This window comes from Lissotriton helveticus, chromosome 7 (assembly GCF_964261635.1).
Source record: "Lissotriton helveticus chromosome 7, aLisHel1.1, whole genome shotgun sequence".
In the NCBI taxonomy this organism is placed as follows: domain Eukaryota; kingdom Metazoa; phylum Chordata; class Amphibia; order Caudata; family Salamandridae; genus Lissotriton; species Lissotriton helveticus.
The window spans coordinates 971,073,860-971,093,917 of record NC_136068.1 but is presented as its reverse complement, the minus strand read 5'-3'; the positions used below and the strand labels follow the sequence as shown (position 1 = coordinate 971,093,917).

The following is a 20,058-nucleotide window of genomic DNA, read 5'->3' as shown; positions in this document are numbered from 1 at the left end:
GGGGATATTTATCCCCTTGTAGGGGTCACCAGAGAGAGGTGATACGGTAAATACTGTATGCTTTTCCCCTGTTGAATTTCGACAGGTTTGACCTGCTGAAATTTAACGAAGGTTGAGTTGTTTAACACATCTGATAATTATCGGATGCTTTAAATACAACTAAACTCATAATTCCGCCCCCTGTTTACTCAGGGGTAGGAAAACAATCACCCATTCATAATCAGGGCCTAAGTCTAATGCCCATGTACAAATTAGACATAGATGCAAGTAGGAATTCGTCAACCAGTTCAGGCGATCATGGGTCATCTCCTCTCTCCTCTCCCATCCCTGGTTAATGGTGCTTTCCTTAAAGCCATACTCACTTACTTGTCGCTCCGCAGGTGGATCTCCCTACCCAGGAGTGCAGATCAATGAGGAGTTCTGCCAGAGACTAAAGGATGGTACCAGGATGAGAGCTCCCGAGTATGCCACAGCGGAAATGTAAGTCTAAGTTGCCTTGATCAATTCCACTTGGCTGGGGCATTATAAGACACATGCAAGTATCACCGTGTGTGTCTAAGAATTCATATATGTGTCTGCCTGTAAATAAGAATGCAGAAAAAATAGAGAACACTTTGGAGAATGTATCTAAAAGTGTGCAAAATGTTATTACCATGCATTGAAGCATCAAACTTTCAATGAAAGCCTAAAGTGTCTAAAGAGGTTAACTATGGGGAATTTTCTGGATCTTCTTTGTTTCTTCCTGGACAGCACGTGGCCTCTCATCCTATTCAGTCCATGTACATTATAACAGTTCTCTCTTTTAGTTCGGGGACAGGGAATCCCAATATCAATGGTCAGCTTCTCACTGTCCTTTTTTCTATCCACCACATAAAGTTATTTTGCTCTCCTCCATGTAACCATTTCTTCCCCTTGGCACACTCTTCTCTGTGTCTCATTTTCTTTTCCATGACATAGGCGTCAGTTATTCTATATTCTTCTGGATATTTTTTGGTGCATATTGTCATGGATTGTGTTCATCTATACCCCCTTACTCCTTAATATTGATTCCCTGTGCATCTCCTTCTGTATCCTACACATTCATCAGTCATTGGTCTTTCTTCCAGACACTTCATCGTCTCCGTTATTTTGATATAGGACCATAAAACATATGATATCACATTTGGCACATTACACCAGACCTACCTAGGTTTTCTCAATACAACAGAGAACAGATTTATGTTTCTCTCTCTCTCTCTCTCTATAGCTACCGGATCATGTTGAGCTGCTGGCACGGGGAGCCCAAAGAGCGGCCCACCTTCTCTGACCTTGTTGAGATACTTGGGAACCTTCTGCAGGAGAATGTTCAGCAGGTGAGCAGGAACCATATCAGAAAGGTAAAGGTTACATAACTGTGTGGTGAAAGGGTTTGTCAAAGGCGATAATTTGGTGGGTTTCTGAAAAAGATTCTAGTACAATGGAAAGTCAAAATGGAATTGCACTTCATGTACTGTCACTTAAAGGACTATCCTTAATATACATTTTAAGAAATGTAATGCGTATTCATTGATAAACAGGTCAGTGGGCTATCTGTCGTTGGAGGAAAACCAAATTCTATTTCTTTGTCTGACCCAAGCAGATCTTTAAATAGAGCGTTCCAACAATCAACCCATTTTCAAATTCTTCATTTTGGGAAAGTAAGGGTAATGGTACAGAGGTCAATAAAATGATTTGCGAGGTCTCCACACTTGTTCAAGTCAACAAGATAGTAATATATAGCCAATAGACCACATCTCCACAAGACAATATATTCATTAGACTGAAAATCCATTATATTTCCCTTCCACGGTCCCACTTATTCAATAGTAAATATCGCCACAGTTTCTACATGGGGCCACGCCACTCTACTTGAGCACAGCTCCTCTAGACCACAGTTTCACCTGATCATATCTTCTCCGTAACTTCAAGATATATTAAAGATTATATCACCATAAGTAGACCATTTTGTGAGCTGACGCGATGTGGTGAGCCATTTACATGGTCGGCACACTGTAAACAGCTTTTAACAAAATCATGTTAAATGGATCATCAGCAGAATATTTGGCATTTTGTGATCCCTCATTATGCATAGAACTGACAGGAGATGCAACCCCAGTTTGATTAGGAAAAATAGGATCCAAGTTGAGTCTCTCCCATACACAAATGATTATATGCAAGCTGGATTTTGATTGATATGGAGACTGCCCGTTCACAACCAGACAAAATAACATTTAGCAGTAATCAGAGAGAGTGATCATTGCTATATGCTTCTAACATAACATAACACATTAGCCAGGAAAAGAATTACACCCACAAGATTATATTTTGAGGCACCTGCTCCACTGTACAATGACTTCCTCTTACAGAATAATATGTCAACTTCTTAGTAAAGAAACCCACATCGAAATGACTACCAGAAGTAGACCTTATGAAAGCCTCACAAGAAGATATGGACCTAATAGTATCACTGAAAGTCTTGGGAAACACATCACCAATGAAATCAAATGTCTAATAGAAGAAACAAATATCTCCAGGTTTTACACAGTCATTACAATAGTATATAGCTGACATTGCTCATGAAAGTCTGAGGAGAATAACTGTAACTAAAGGTTTTATATGTGGAAAAGTTGTGGTTCCTTTCTTTGGATGCCATAGTTCCGTTTGTCATTCAATCAATCTGTGTACAAGCAAAGATCCGCCCACTGAAAGTTGAGGATGTCAGATGGCGGTCAACTGAGAACGTAGCTGCGCACAGGAGCAGAGAGTCCGGCTTTTTCAAATTATGCTGTGAGCTAGAGGGAGGAGAACAGCCAGTAATAACGGACAGCGATGATTTTGGGGGACAGACAGAGACATTACCGACCGCCCCAAATTTACAAGGACGCTATATACAGTTGGTTGGAGCATTTATAGGCCTAGCGGTGCTTAGGTATTTTAAATACCTTAAGAGCACTGCTGTGACCGTACCTGTCAGCTATATCGGTGGTAGAGTGAGCCTACGGTCGACATCAGCAGCAGTTACCTCTGGGTTAGAGAAGACCGCAGGATGGGTCCAAAGTCGTCTGCGGCTGTGGTCAGAGCAAAGGCATGCCTTATGTCAAAGAACCCTGCTGGGGCCACGGAGGCAGGAGCAGACGCGGACTTGACGGAGGAGGATGCTTCCCCGGATCAGACACCAGGGCGAGGACGCCATGGAGAGAAAGCGGAGACAATTCAGGAGAAGAAGGGGAGAGGCGGGGCCATAATGAAGACGGGCCCGGCTGGCCCCTCAGTGGTAGACTTGCTGAGAGGTCCTGGAGGAAAGGCAATCCTGGTGCCTGTGGAGACAAGAGACGAGAGAGGCTCGATGGCAGCAGATCAGGTACTGGGACATGCGTCAGGACAGGGAATGCCTGGGTCTAATCCTATACCCCTACCCTCATTGAGAATCAATAGGGAGGGGCTGAATCTGACATTGGTGTACCAGTGGTACCAGAGGTAGAACTCACCCCCATAGAGGTCAATACTGCTAACTCTCATCAATATGATAAATCAAGTCAAATGCTGGCAGAGAATATGAGTGGGGGTAGTTTGCCTTAAAAAGAAAAGTAATACGGAGCCGAAAAGGAGCTTTTTTCTTTTCTGTCTCCGATGGAGGGGATTGGTCAGAAGATTTTACAGATAGTACTACAGACTTGGGTAATAGCGACCTAGAACTGACAGATGGGGAGAAGTCAAAGACAATTCTGAGGAAAAGAAAGAAAAAAATCACGAGAAATAGACCTTACCTGGGATTATACCCCCTCAACCCAGCTTATTAGTGCCTCGGCAAATGGACATGCATCTGAAAAAATATGCGGATCCAACCCGTCAACACTCAAGGCTATCTTTCAGGCAGTATCTATCCACCGCGAGGAGACGAGTCAAGATGGGCGCAAAGCACAGGCGGCAATGAGGAAAGTACAGGGGGTGGTGCGAAAACTGACTAAAACTTGCAGCGCTTTTGGGGAACAGATGACTGATCTGGAGGCAAGGATTGATACCACAGAATCAGATCTTGTAAACTCTCACAAACTAGCTAACTCTCATGAAGCATAAATAGCTGACATTCAGTGGGAACTAGAAGAACATGAGAATCGTCAGCCGCGCAATAACTTACGGGTTTTGGGGGTTCCTCAGGGGGCAGACCTCCCTAAGTATGTTATAGAGCTCCTAAAAGAGTCACTGCCTGAACTTACGCTCTGGAACTGGTCAATGGAGGTTCAACGTGTCCATAGAGTCCCTTTTATATAAAAGCAACCAGTGAGGGCAGGGGCTTTACCTCAGGCTATTTTGATATTTTTTGGTAGCTTTTTACTACGTCAAGCTATCTTTGAAAAGGCAAGACCTGAAGCAAAGAGATCCAGGAATGGAGTCTTCTTTTGTCCGCCCAGACTTCTGCCACACCAGACAGGTGATCAAACCCTTTCAGGACAAAAATGCTCAAGCCTTCTTAAACAATCCTACTTGGCTAAAAGTTGCCTGGGGTGGTCAAACACACGTTTTCATGTCGAGGTGAAAGCCAAGAAATATTTGGATAGTCTTGCAGGATATAAAAAAAAAGTGAGGGAAGAAAGTCTGGTGTGGCTAAGGTTATCGTGATATAAACACAGGGGGAACATTGGTTTTTAAAGGGAAAAAACGAAAAGGGGTAAAAAAATCATCCAAGCATGGGTTGGGTTAGAGGATTATGAAATTAAGGGCTCTCAATTCTGTGTGACGCATTCATCATGCACAGACATGTCTGAGTGCCTCTTGGGGAGGGTGTTGGGGTGGTTGGGGTGGGAAGGAGTGGGAGGGGGCGGCTAAGGGTGCAAAATATGGAAAAGATATACTCAGAGGAGAAGAGGAAATATGTAGGCAATCAAATTAAAAATTAAAAAAGCTGAATAAGAATTGTACTGTGTTGAAAAAAAAGGGAAGAACAACAAGAATGTTAGGAATACGAAGTACTGCTATAAAAAAAAAGGTAGATGGGGAGGTTAAACATTTGCTCCATGAGTGTGGCAGGTCTAAATAATGCAGCTAAGAGGGCAAAACTGGGTGAATTTGTGAGGATAAATTAATTTGATATTGTCTGCTTGCAGGAGACCCATGTCCCATGGGAAAAAATAAATTGGTTGATAATTGAGGGGTATAACCTTTTGATATTCACGTCCCAAACCTCAAATATCCGTGGAGTTGCCATTCTGGCTAAAACATCTTTGGGGCAAACTAAACGAAAGGCAGCCGATACCCTTGGGAGGTGGGCAATCGTTGAGCTAGGGTTGGGCTTACTATTTGCTCTGTTTATGGATCGAATTACGAAGACCCCCAGAGCTTTGAGGATCTTGAGCTAGAACTTGTGACTTGGTCTACTCCAATAATTGTATGCAGAGATTTTAGTATTGCCCTGGACCCGCAACAATGCCAAACGAGCCAAGAGACATATCACGGGTGGAAACCTTGAGTATATAGGGCATTAATGTAATTTAAATAGGAGCCATGGTTTGGTCGATCTATGGATAGCAAAAAAAAATCGTATTACTTGTGTCCACATAAAAAAGACGTTAGAATTGACTATTTTTTCAGAACAAAGGACTTACTTAGTCAGGGTAGTATTAAAACTCTACTTAAGGTTATTTCTGACCATAACTCGTTAAGTTTAGGGGTAGAAATTCCAGGCTTTCGAAAAGTAAGGGGCAATTGGTAATTTGATAAGAAGCTTTTGGTCAATATTAAATACATCAAACATATAACAAATTGGGCATGTGAATACTTTGATATCAATAGATATAATGCCTCTAGAACAATCATCTGGGATTCTTTTAAAGCGGGCCTGAGAGGCGAAACTATTAGCTATACAGCCAGGGCTAGAAACAGCGCGTGAAGAAAAATCAAGAATTAATGTATAAACTCAAAAAGGCAGATGAGGAGCATGTCCTACTGATTAGACAGGGACAAGATGTAGTACAAAATCAGGGGCAAATCATGGCTCTTAAGGCAGAAATTAATAGTTGGCTTGCTCAGAGATCGGCAGAGGAGTATCAATCACAACGGAGCAGCTTATACAAACGTGGGGAGCTAGTGGGAAAGAGATTAGCTCTCCATACTAGAAAAAGGATAGTGCAGAATCAAAGTATCTGATATTAAGGGGAATGGACAAGCATACTCGGATCCAGACGATATAGTTAGGGTGTTTCAGGAGTACTACCAGGTGTTGTACTCAGAGGGAAGGGTTAAGGATACAGCTTTAACACTGGAGGATGTTAGTCAATTGGTGACTAATGGTGAGCTGGGAGAGGTTTTTGATAGTCCTCATAAAGAATATTTAGAGATGGATATTACACTGGAGGAGATTCAAATAGCTTTGCAAAATATGGCCTCAGGCAAGGCCACAGGTCCTGACGCAATACCTCTTAAATTATATAAAATCATGGGTGTAACAATAATGCCTCTCCTGTTAGATCTTTTCAGAGGTCTTCAATGTAGTGGTAACATCCCGGATTCCTGGAAAGAAACAAACATCATAATCTTTCCAAAGAAAGGGAAACCACCTGATAACCCAGGGTCATACAGGCCAATTTCTTTGGTCAACACAGATACTAAATTCTATTTGAAAAACTTAGCTACTTGGCTAGGGAGGATCATTGGCCAGTTGGTTTCCCCTGGCAACACAGATTTATACCCGGAAGGGAAACAACAGATCACATTCGTAGAACAATTTCACTATTTGATGTGATGTCTTGAACGGGGGGTCAGATGGCCATGATCCTCCTAGAGAGGAGGCCTTTGATCGAGTTACATGGGAATTTCTGTGGAGGATATTGGAATTAAAAGGGTTTGGACAAGGAATTATCAGGGCATTAAAAGCAATGTATCGTGATCCAAGAGCACAGATACAAGTGATGGGGAGAGAGTCAGGAGATATTTTAATATCATGAGTAACCAGGCAAGGCTGCCCCTGTTCACCTATACTATTTGCTTTGTACATTAATCCTCTAATTGAGAAACTATTACAGTCATGTAAGATCAAACCTATAGTTACTAGGGAGTATGAGACTAAGGTTTTGGCTTATGCCGATGATGTGGCAGTTCTTACACCAGATCCAAAAGAGGCCCTTGGGGAAATTGATCATATAGCCAATGGTTTCAACCTCCTTTCAGGTTATGCTCTAAATAGAGGAAAAACAATTGTTATCTGTACAGATAACATGGATTTTAATGATCCAAGGCTAGTGGAATAGGCAGTTTATCTTGGGGTGCGAATTACAGCAAATGTTGATGATATAATCAAATGGACCTTTGACCCGCTGATTAAATCTGTAGCCATTGATTCAAAAAGATTGAATGGGCTACATCTGTCCATAATTGGGAGAGGGTATTTTCTAAAAATGGCTATTCTGCCCAAGATTCTGTATTTGTTTAGGTCAATTCCACTTGCCTTGAAGGACCATTTATTGAAGACCATTCATTCTATTTGTTCTAATTTTATCTGGCAACATGGGGTTATCTTGAAGTATTTAACACTACCACAGGATAGAGGAGGACTTGCAATTCCAAATATCACATTATACTATAGGGCCGCTTTATTACAACAGATTACATTTTTGTTAGTAATAGATAGAAGCAGCGATGAGAAGAGGATAGTAAGAACACCCACAATATTTGAACTTGTCTTAGGGAAAGAAGCCTCTGGACTGTTATTAAAATAACTAGAGCAAAGCTATTATAAAAATGTTTGTTTTAAGACTATACAGAGTGCATGGAGGATATGGAAACAAGTATTAAAAATTACTAAAGGTTACTAAATATACCCCCTGTGGCATGTATCGCTCTTTCCGACACTAGTCTATGATGCTATGGGGAAAGATTGGGAGAGTAGGGGGTGAACACAATTGGAGAGTTTTATGGGGGAACAACTTGCCCGATTCTCTAAGCTCCAACATGATTTTGGAATAGCTCTCAATCACTTTTTTAAGTTTATACAGATCAGGAGCATCCGTATAGAATATAGACCAACTGTTAGAACTGATAATATAGCCCTGATGGATCTTATCAACAAAAAGTCATGTAGAATCAGAAATATATATACTTTACTACTGATAGCACTGCCAGATGATTTAGAGAAAAACGAGACATCCTGGACTGTGAAACTGGATAACCCGGATGTGGATATCTATCAGAGCTTAGACCTAACTGCCAAAATATTGTTATCATCAAACTTAAAAGTACAATCATATAAAACTATTTCCAATCTTTATTTTACACCTGCTAAATTATTTACTTGGGGGAAAAGGGTCGATGATAAATGCCCCAGGTGTGGGATGGGACTGGCCGCATTGACACATACGTTCTACGAGTGTGCAAAATTGACCCCCCTAAAATTAGGGCTGCTTAGATTCTGGCAGGAATTATTTGGTCTCAATTTCGAACTGACCCCCACCTTAGTGATCTTGGAATATGATAGCTCTTTGGATCTCAACAGGGAATATGAATATTGTCTCTTTCTAGGTACAGCTATTATTAGAATAATGCTAGCGGCTCGTTGGAAAGATACAGAACCCCCGACCTTTCCGATGTGGCTAGCCAGGTTGCTCGGTGTTTGGAAACAAGAGGCCTCCCTATATGCACGCAGGGGCAGGCAAGCCAGAACCCGGGGGCTTAAAATATGGGAAGTTGAAGATGTCAGAAATACCTGATACTGTTTGATCGACGTTTGATATAGACATCTTCGGTCAAATGGGTTCTGGGCATTATTTGTTAGTAGAAGTAGAAGTGTTTTCTAGATTTCCCACAGTCAGAGAAGTGCCCTCGATATCTGCTGAAATGTTATGCCTGGTCTTAGATGACACATTTGAAACCTGGAGCATACTAGTTCCAGTAAAATCAGCGTATATGGGAGTTACACATGGGAAAATGTCTTCATTTTTGGACTCAGACTAATGGTATGGCAGAGAGGCAAATAGGAACAGGAAAGTATCATTCATTCAGGCATTGTGGTAAATTTCACAAGATTACCAAAATAATTCCACATGGGCCCATGTTGGCAAGTGCCCAGATGAGGTTATGTCTAGACAAACTCATCTAACATATATACCCAAATCTAGGTAACACCTCAAGTGAATCACAAAGAAGGTCTTAAGGAAGGCAGATTAGCAAAAGCTCACATTAAAATGTATGCAGATGTCATACTCAAACTTCAAGTCACTGCCCTGGAGTGCATGTACTAGTTACCCACCAACAGATTCGCAAGTCAGAAGCTTCACATTTCAAGAAGGCTACAAAAGCCTTTCAGTACAAAAACACAGTTCAAGACGAGACTACTTCAGTACTACAAAAAACTCGAAGCGGAACTAGTGTTTCTTAGCCCAGTGCAAGCAGAAGATCCGTAAGAATTGTTTGAAAACTACAGCGACTGGCTGTACAATTGTAGAACTTTGGCCATGGTCAACAGACGTTCTTCATCTATATATCCATCGCTAAGGCTCTCATTACGAGTGGTCCGTTGTTGGGGCGATATTTATCAGACTGATGAAATCCAAATCAGAACTTATAGGGTTTCATTAAAAAACATGCAGTTACAAGTTTGTCACTGATAATGGGGAATAACATGCAGATGTTGTTGCTTGCAGCACAAAAAGCCACCTCAGCTGACAGCCCATTTTCACACTGAAACATTTCAGCACATTTGACCTGTTGAAATTCATCCTGGGAATACAGCACAAGGGTGATGTTCAGCTCATTACTGTGGTATGTATGTGCGATCACAGTAGTTGCACACATACCAACATTTTCTGGGCCACTAGTTAGGGCCCCTTTGTTTTAATTTGCCTTCCCTATTATTCTTCATCTGTTGATGTTTAGCTAGTTAACTGTATTTCAGTTTTCAGTTTTAGCAATAATAATTTAGGTTTCTTTTTTTCAGGAAAGAGGGGTGAGGTTTTATTCCCACAATTATGTTGTATGCCTATACTCTTTTTTTTATTGCTGATACATGCTTTTGATTTCAATAAGTCTTTATTGAACATTTTATAAACAAAAATGGATGAGGAAGCAAATAAAGAAACAATAAAGCGAATTCCAATAATATCGGTGTAGAGTCGATGCATCATGTGGAAGATACCTATAATAAATTGTCCTGGTGTTACAAAAAAATGTTGAGTTAAGCAGGTGATGATGGGAAGTGCACCGTCTATTACCAGAAGTAACCGATATGGCAAGATAGCGGAATAAACTGTAAATACATAGATTCTGATATTCTTGATTTGAAGGAAAAAATGTGGTGTTGGGCTTGAACCTGCTGAAGCTTCTCTTCTTTGGAAGACAACCACTACAATGTATTTTCTTGCATATAGATGACTATCTAAAATACACACTACTTTAGAAAACCCACTTTGATAACATTCCTTGTAGTGTGTTCAGGATGCACTCCCCACTTGGAACAGAGTTTCACCTTCAATCCAACATACTAGCCTTCTTTAAACTCATTAACTACCTGTTTCCTCACCAGCGGAGTCATCATATGACCATATCACGAGGACACTTCATTTACTGCACCACTTCATTGCATTCTGGGACTTGTAGTCTTGAGTCTTTTTCATTAAACCAAAGTGACTGTTATACTTGAAAACCATGACGGGAAGGTCCAGTACAGGTGGGAATGATGTGCCCTTGTGGCATAGAGTCCTGGGAATTCCACTGACCCAAATAAGTAAGCACTGCTTGCCACCCTCAAGGTAGTGGTTGCCCCACCGGAATTTTTAGTGCTGTAAAAGTGCTCATAACTCAATCTTTTCATTCAATTTTTGACCCATTAGGAGGGGAAGGATTACATACCGCTCAATGACTCCCAGAGCTCCGAAGACGATGGCTTCTCGCAGGTAACCTCTTCGGCACAGCAAAATTCAGATGAGGAAGATTTTGGCTTCGCATTGCCCTGTCACAGCCCTGTCAGGTGGGTCTGCCACACATCCTTTCAATCACTCTGCATGAGGGAGGAAAGACTGGGCGATCTTACTTCATCTTATGAGCGGCTAGTGCATAGCGTCAGGGCGGAGCTGGCTGTACGAGACACTTGAGAACAATAAGTTGGGGTCTGCTTACACAGATGAATAGACTGAAGGATTTGAAAATTTTAATTTTTTCATCACTGTTTTTGGTAAATTGTGTTGCAAAATAAAATGCTGAGTGCCATTTTTTTAGGTCTCGCTTACTAGACAGAGCAACCCAACAAGGGGATTGGAGCCTACCCATTCCTTACCATTGGTTGGCATTCCTCTAACTCTCATTTGCCTGCTTTTTATTAATTTCCCAGCTTGTCAATATTTTGTTTGTCCCTTCCATGGAGCTTAGCCACTTTACATTCTCTTTTAACTGGTTGGCTTCTTTGCCTTCACTTCTGTGCTTCCACTGCTTGCAGTTCAATCACTACTTTCATATTTGTTAAGCACTTCATGGGAGTGCATGTGTTTTCCAGCTGTCTCCCTCATGTATTTATCTTTCCCTGCACCATGTGTTGCTCCCTGTCGCCCATGTGCTTCTCCCCGCCTCCATGTTGTGCCTACCCTCCTGTATCCCCCATTGCTTTCTTTTCTTTGTGCGTGTACCACCTCTCCAGTAGCTCACTTTTGCCCATTTGCTGTCCCCAACGCTACACTTTTCTCTGTGTAATCTGCTTTCTGTCCACTTGCGCCCTCCATGTTGCCTACCCCACCTGAGCCCACATGTTGCTTCTGCCCCCAACGGCACCCCATGATGCTTCCTCCCGAGTCTTACTATTCCCATTGCTTCCATTCCGCCAGTAACTTCTCTCCGCCCACTTAAAAAAAACACTTCTGCACATTTTTTTCTTTTTAGGTAATGATCCAAAAATGTAGTCACATAATTTTGTTGGTGCGCCAAAGCATGGTGCACACACCTACAAATTGACATCGCCAGCCAAGTAAAAGGCTTTTTTAAAATTCTTTGACCATGCTACACAGCTGTGCATCATGCCTAAAAACCATTGGCAAAGCCAATAGGTCTCAGAGGTGAGGCATATTGGCTTTGCCAATGCTTGTTCAAAGTAGTTTCTGGAATGGGGAAATTCCTCTCTGCTTCCTCTGACTCTCTCAACTCTCCTTCCCTCCCACTGCCCAGGATAGTGTTGGTGCAGTAATGAACTGGTATTAAAATATTTTCTAAAATATTTTCCAAAATATACTTCATTGACGTGTATTGTCATATCGCCATCTCATTGTTTCTTGAACATAAGGGGCCAGCAAGGTTAGACATAGCCATCAATTATAGTGCACCGCCAAGTGGTAGCACCAAATTACCTCAAATTACCTAAAAATGCTTAGCATACTCAAGGAGGAAATTTTTCATTTTGACTGAAGTACTGAAAATCTTTGCACCATACCTGCATGGAAGCATACAGACGAACATTTATAAGTACACCCCAGAAGTTCCCACTTTTGTCTGGACAATTGCTAAATATTCTATAATTCCATAAGCTTTGTAATGCCCTAAACTTATATGATAAATTAACTCTGTTGCTGAAGTTGAAATACATTTTCCACTGAACAATCATTATGATAGAGCCTGTGTACCCTAGATAGGGTTGTAGGGGATAGTTGACGATACACGGTCTCCTGGCTTGAAGAGAATTATGTTTTTCACTTCTCTCTTCTGGGAAGGAAGTGTTAATAAATCATTGTAACTGCTTCTTAATTGTCTCCAGGCAGGGGAGTGTAGGCTGGCTTTTCTGACTGGGGGAACGGGGAGTCTAGAATAGCTTCAGTTCTTCTTTAAAGTCCATCTCACTTGGATGGAGAGAAAAGATTGCTTCTACCTCTGTTCTTGGGCGGCAGAGAGGAAGATGCTGTCCGCTATATTCTCTTTGGGTAAATCTAAAGGATAGGAATACAGTCCCTCGCTTGTGTCCCAACTCAGCTTGTTTGCCATGCCAGTTCAGACTTGGGGAGCATACACAGGACATGGCTAAAAAGTATATGGTGCTTGAGGCACGCATGAGGTGCAGCCCGTGAATAGAGAGGGGTGTTTACAGACAATGTAATGAGTTTCTGGCTTACTACGAGTGTAAAGATCTTGGGACACAAAGATACTGTGAAGTACTTAAGTCATACAATTTGAGAAATGTGGGTCCATGTGAGAATATTAGAGCACAAAGGTAGACGCGTAAGATACTTTTGTGTCCATGGACATAAGGAGAGGGTTAAAGTATATAAACACTTTGAGGAACTTAGGCAGACAGTACAAGGAGCTTACAGCAAATAGCCAATGTTTAAAGGAGGATAGATACGAGTGTGGGAAAAAGTAGCTGGTTCCTGGTACACGTGGATAAAGTCTGAGGAATTGGATACCTATGGGAAGACAAAGTGTGAAGGAGCTGGTTGCCCTGGAGCTAGACTGGCTTGCTTATGACAGTCCATATGTGTAATGGCACAGATGAGCACAGATTAGCTAAAAATGGCATGTTGGAATTTAGCCCGAGTTATTATAAGTGGCTTGGATTAATTCCAGTATTCAACCAATCACCTTCTGCAAAGTCCGTTTGGAAAGACAGTCAAGAGTGTCTCCTGTTTTTAAAAGTTTGAATTTAGACAGGATAATATTTTGGTTTTGATGATTTTTCGGGTGGTGTAACTGGCTTCTGAAGGTACCATGAGCACCCTTGGTGCATTGTAGATTGGAACTTGAAAATAACCCTTCCCTCTACCAGGAGCCAATGAAGGGCTCTTAGCATCTGAGTTATGTGGTGTGGTCTTTTTAGGTTGACACAAAGTCAAGTAACTTGATTCTGGACTTGAAGTCTAGTCATAAGTATTTTAGTGAGGTTGCTTTAAGCAATGTTGTATTATCCAGATGGTCCATCTTTAAGTATCGGGTCAATCCTTTATGATGGGCTCTCTTGAGGAAAGTTAGTATAACATGGAAAGTTGAAACTGGTATTTGTTTGCCACTTTTTTTTAATTTTGAATTCAAAGGAAAGGCAAGTATCAAAGAATATGCTTGTTTACTTTTTAAGTGGACTGACCTGTTATTACTGTCAAAATGATTGGTATTTCTTTGCCTCTGTAGTTGTTGAATGAAATAAAAATGTGTTAGTGCCGAATAGATAGATAAACAAAATGTTTCCTTATCCAAAAGTATACAAAGACTATAGACTGTGCTAACCCACAAAAACGTTACTTTGAGCGGTGTACACACAGTCTCCTGAGGCTCCTTGCTTTTAAACACCCATTCCCCGGCCTCTGCAACACATTTACTCCCATTGGATATTATGCCACGTTGGGTAATATTAAGTGTGAGTAAATCAGTGTATGAATTCAATTTCAGTTTCTTGTGAATTGCAAAAATCAATTTGCACTCCTGAATCAAGCCATGTTCATATACAAGTTAAACTTAGGCGGGCAACTTGCATTGTGGATCAGTCCTCAAGTGCCAAGGTCATTCAACTCAGAGTGGTTTGTTCAATTTACCAAAGAAGTTGTTCTTGTAACCTTCTGAGTAGCTGTTTCTATGTTTCTTCTTTTCAACAGATATTACAACTGTGTCTCATTCCCGGGCTGTTTCACTGGAGGGAATCAGATCAGGTGTCCATCTCGGTTGAAGACGTTTGAAGAGTTCCCCATGACCCAGATACCGTACAAGAGCCATTCGGTAAGATCCAGGGCCCGCGAGGGGATAGCATTGGGGCAGGCTGGTGACAGACCGTGGGAAGACTGGCCAACGAGATTGGTGGTTTGTGAGAGGAAGCAGGCTAGCGCAATGCTGCAGCGTTGCTGGTGGCGTTTCCCTGCAGCACCACTGAGAGACTACAACGCCTGGTGACTGATCTACACCTAGTCTTCGAGTCAGAGGCATCCTCACACCTCCTGCACTCTGCCCTTTCAGCTCGCTGCCAGATTCTTGAGAGGTCGAGGATGCAGCAACACTTCTGAGAGTGTTGCTCCCAGGCTTGTGAAGAGCAGTGTATGCAGGCATAGTGATGGAAGAAATCAAATTCCAAATTGATTTATTTTCATAACAACTATGACACCGTTTATTAATTGCATATTACACACTTAGAAAAAGATCGGATCGCTCCATCATTTTTTCTTTTCTAGTACTTATTTATTTTATCTATAATATTACCCAAAGGTCCAGTCCAAAAATCAACAACCTTAGACATTCGGTATGAAAAGATTAAATCATGCTGGGAGCAAGCAACAACATGGATAGACAGGATAAATAAAAAGGTCACAATTTATTTAAAAACCTGGATTACACGATTTTGGGTGTGTAATTTCACGCTTCTCAATGTTTTAAGTGCCCGTAATACAATGAAATTATATCACTACTGTGAATTAAGGGGCATGGACGCCTCTGGAACCAAAGAAAGTCATGGAATCAAAGGCCTGCTGTAAATTGCGCATAGCATTCAGCCTTGGTTGGAAGGGCTCTCCAGTGAGCAGAATCTATCGAACTGTGTTTGCACAGAAATTAATGATCTAGGGCTAGGGCTTTCTATAAATCCATATGTAATAAACTTTACTCACTATGGGATCATTCCATACTGAAGGACAATTTCACGTAGATCGTTGGCTTTCGTGGTACAGTGTGCTATGTTCCAAAAGTAGAAGCACCTCATAACCGAAATAGAAGATGAAATCACGAGTCATGCTTAGTTTCTAAACTGATCATATTGCGTTTCTTTTCATCCTGTTTTAAACAAGATCTAAAACCACTTTTCATTTTTGAAAAGTTGCTTTACCTTCCTGAACTATTTGAACTTGAGGTTTATCAAAAGAGAAACAGACACTTGTTACACCTTTTGACCGTTGGTAAAAAGGGGGTGGATCTATTAGAGTATCCTCAAAAAACCCAATGCTTTTGTGTTCGTGCGGTATATCTGTTTCATCCGCCCGCATTGATGTTTTAGGCAGTTATCATTGGGTACTCCAAAGTAGTGGTTTGCCAGCCTCAACCAGAGGCACCTCTGGTCTTGGGTGCAGTGTCCAGAGAAGTTAAGTGAGTAAGTGTGAAAAAATAAATTTTCAAAAGAAGGAAAAAATATTAAAAACTGGTAAATCACCCTTGGGAAACTTTAATGTTGGCGTGATTTCCAATAGTTGTCTAAAAACAAAGGGTACTACTAAATAGATCGAGTTACTTGATCTGGCAGTATTTTGTATAAAGCGTCGACATGTTTCAGCTCTCTGGGCCCAAAGGGTCTATAGAGCTTTCGTCAGGACTCACAAACAAAGAGTTTTATACTTACACCATTTGTGTAGTATTATTTTGGTTATTTTTTGATAATGTATCTGGAAAATCAAATCCTCCGTATTCTGTACTGGAAGTTCCCTTTCTTTCCTCGGGGTCCTGCTGCTAGTAAGCTCAGAGCTTGAGTTTAATGCCTCGGAATTGCTGCTTCTCTTTCCTCGAAGGCCTTGCCTTGGCTTTTATTCCACTGATCTTCAAGTCCACTGCTCCCTCGTGTCCCAGCAAACCTTCAACAAGTCCCTGAATGCTTAACCCTTCCCTCACCTTATTCTCCGTGTAAGTATGCTCAGTCGAACATTCCAACAGCAGGTCCTGATAAATCTGCTGTCAAATCACAGCAGATTTATCAGGACCTGCTGTTGGAAGCATTAAACGCAAGCTCTGAGCTTACTAGCAGCAGGACCCCGAGGAAAGAAAGGGAACCTCCAGTACAGAATACGGAGGATTTGATTTTCCAGATACATTATCAAAAAATAACCAAAATAATACTACACAAATGGTGTAAGTATAAAACTCTTTGTTTGTGAGTCCTGACGAAAGCTCTATAGACCCTTTGGGCCCAGAGAGCTGAAACATGTCGACGCTTTATACAAAATACTGCCAGATCAAGTAACTCGATCTATTTAGTAGTACCCTTTGTTTTTAGACAACTATTGGAAATCACGCCAACATTAAAGTTTCCCAAGGGTGATTTACCAGTTTTTAATATTTTTTCCTTCTTTTGAAAATTTATTTTTTCACACTTACTCACTTAACTTCTCTGGACACTGCACCCAAGACCAGAGGTGCCTCTGGTTGAGGCTGGCAAACCACTACTTTGGAGTACCCAATGATAACTGCCTAAAACATCAATGCGGGGCGGATGAAACAGATATACCGCACGAACACAAAAGCATTGGGTTTTTTGAGGATACTCTAATAGATCCACCCCCTTTTTACCAACGGTCAAAAGGTGTAACAAGTGTCTGTTTCTCTTTTGATAAACCATAAGCTCACCCCGGGGAGTGAAACAGACGTCTCAATCCCTTATCCCTCCACTTTTGATTAATTACTATTTGAACTTGAACCACATTTAAAAATCTATCTATATGCAAAAATATATGAATGTTAAAAAAGCTATTTTAAGGTACGAAAACTATAAATCCCTAAAATTGTTGAGTGGTGGTTATCAGCACTTACACATGGTGGGCTTACGACGGAGTTGTTCCTATTATTCAGCACCCTGGGGTGGAAATGCACTAATATTGTAGCATTTCCACCCCGGGGTGTTTTAGATGGAAGGGACAGGATCTCAAAATCCACTGGTCACATGCAATATTTGAATAACACAAAAGAACCTGTGAGGTCTATCAGCCAAATGTATTGGCCAAACTGGCATGTGATGCACTATGTCAGTGGGTGCTACAGTCACCATGGAACAAACTTCTAAAGAACGAAAGAGGGCATGAGTCACATGCGTGAGGAATACAAACTCAAATATCTAAAGCTTATTCAAAAACTAGTCAACAAAATCCAGAACAGCTTCTTATGGATAAGCATCAAACAAACCAAGTGATCAGTCATATCATTTGGCCGTCCACACTGTGACCAGGCCGGTCCTTAGATCATCTAGACCCCATGCCTCACAGTAAGTTGTTAATACTGGATACGGTCCACAGTACGCTATGAACCACCAATTGTTGGCCAGTTTATGATGGTTGAAGAAAAGTGGTGAAAACACAGTGCAACCTAACAAGAAAGTGGTGAGTTTAAAATAGGGTGAGATGTCTAAACAACTCTTTAATGGAAACAAGGCACATCCCCTAATTAAAAGAACAGGAACAGTGCAAACGACAGTATGGAACAAATGACTGTCACTAATAGGGCCAACATGTTTCTGCCTACCGGGCAAAGCGTCCCTTGGCTTTCATCAGGGCCACTGCTCTTAAATGTTGCTACTGTAACAAGTGTGTGAGATTTTTTTTATATATATTACACCAACCTAATCAGTGAAAAAAATAAATAATAGGAGTAGGAACGATACAACCTGTACCTACAGTTATGTACTCATCCTCCTTGTCACATGGATACTCAACGTGATCTAAGGAAGATATACATCTGTTACTCGTATTGGTACAGAACATTGAGAGATTCACAATCACACGTGCTCACATCATCTCTTGTATATATTAAAACATTTATAGTTTATTGCTCACCTGAAATGACAGGGGACTGAACCTCACCTCACCTGGACCGTGCTCAGGTATACGAGGCCCCGCACTGTGGAACAAAAAGGTGTGCAAACAGGGGAAGGTATCAAAACTCCACTCTTTATGTAGAATCTAACGGTGCCTAACTCTATTTCCTGCTGGATACATCCTATTTGTCCACAACTTAATTCAATGTCAGAGCGCGACCCCCCACATCCTGATCGCTACCCCCTAGACTAGCATTACAAGAACGCCTGCCTAGTTCCTCAAAAGCATATAATATGTCCTATAACAACAATGTTGTCTCGCTAATAGGTGGTGAACTGTGCTGTTATATTCACTCCTTCACTTTTAAGTCAGTTTAATCAAACCTGATCCAAACTGGCAGCGAGGAAAGTAAGAGACCACCACGCATAGCTGTTAAACAAAAGAATAACCAAATAGCATACTCTCTCACCTGTCCGTCGGTGCCACCAAACTTTCCTGAGAGTGTTGCTCCCAGGCTTGTGAAGAGCAGTGCATGCAAGCATAGTGATGGAAGAAATAAAATTCCAAATTGATTTATTTTCATAACAACTATTGACACCGTTTATTAATTGCATATTTCACACTTTTTGATCGGATCGCTCCATCAATCATTCTTTTCTAGTACTTATTTAGTTTATCTATAATATTACCCAAAGGTCCAGTCCAAAAATCAACAACCTTATACATTCGGTATGAAAAGATTAAATCATGCTGGGAACAAGCAACAACATGGATAGACAGGATAAATAAAAAGGTCACAATTTATTTAAAAACCTGGATTACACGATTTTGGGTGTTTAATTTTACGCTTCTCAATGTTTTAAGTGCCCGTAATACAATGAAATTATCTCACTACTGTGAATTAAGGGGCATGGACGCCTCTGGAACCAAAGAAAGTCATGGAATCAAAGGCCTGCTGTAAATTGCGCATAGCATTCAGCCTTGGTTGGAAGGGCTCTCCAGTGAGCAGAATCTATCGAACTGTGTTTGCACAGAAATTAATGATCTAGGGCTAGGGCTTTCTATAAATCCATATGTAATAAACTTTACTCACTATGGGATCATTCCATACTGAAGGACAATTTCACGTAGATCGTTGGCTTTCGTGGTACAGTGTGCTATGTTCCAAAAGTAGAAGCACCTCATAACCGAAATAGAAGATGAAATCACGAGTCATGCTTAGTTTCTAAACTGATCATATTGCGTTTCTTTTAATCCTGTTTTAAACAAGATCTAAAACCACTTTTCATTTTTAAAAAGTGACTTCACCTTCCTGAACTATTTGAACTTGAACCACATTAAAAAATCTGTCTATATGCAAAAATATATAAATGTTAAAAAAGCTATTTTAAGGAACGAGGTACGAAAACTATATATCCCTAAATTTGTCGAGTGGTGGTTATCAGCACTTACACATGGTGGGCATACGACGGAGTTGTTCCTATTATTAAGCACCCAGGGTGGAAATGCACTAATATTGTAGCATTTCCGCCCCAGGGTGTTTTAGACGGAAGGGCCAGGATCTCAAAATCCACTGGTCACATGCAATATTTCCCAG

General features: G+C 41.1%; 1 protein-coding gene across 2 annotated transcripts in view; it reads left to right on the top strand.

The window, feature by feature from the left end:
* The window catches only part of FLT4 (fms related receptor tyrosine kinase 4), a 476,277-nt gene that overhangs the window by 399,717 nt on the left and 56,502 nt on the right, over window positions 1-20,058 (top strand). For both annotated transcript variants that reach the window (XM_078653565.1, XM_078653564.1), the window contains exons 25-28: window positions 381-480; window positions 1,247-1,352; window positions 10,836-10,972; window positions 14,562-14,682. In XM_078653565.1, the coding sequence (XP_078509691.1) occupies window positions 381-480; window positions 1,247-1,352; window positions 10,836-10,972; window positions 14,562-14,682 (464 nt within the window). The remainder of the gene's footprint in view (window positions 1-380; window positions 481-1,246; window positions 1,353-10,835; window positions 10,973-14,561; window positions 14,683-20,058) is intronic.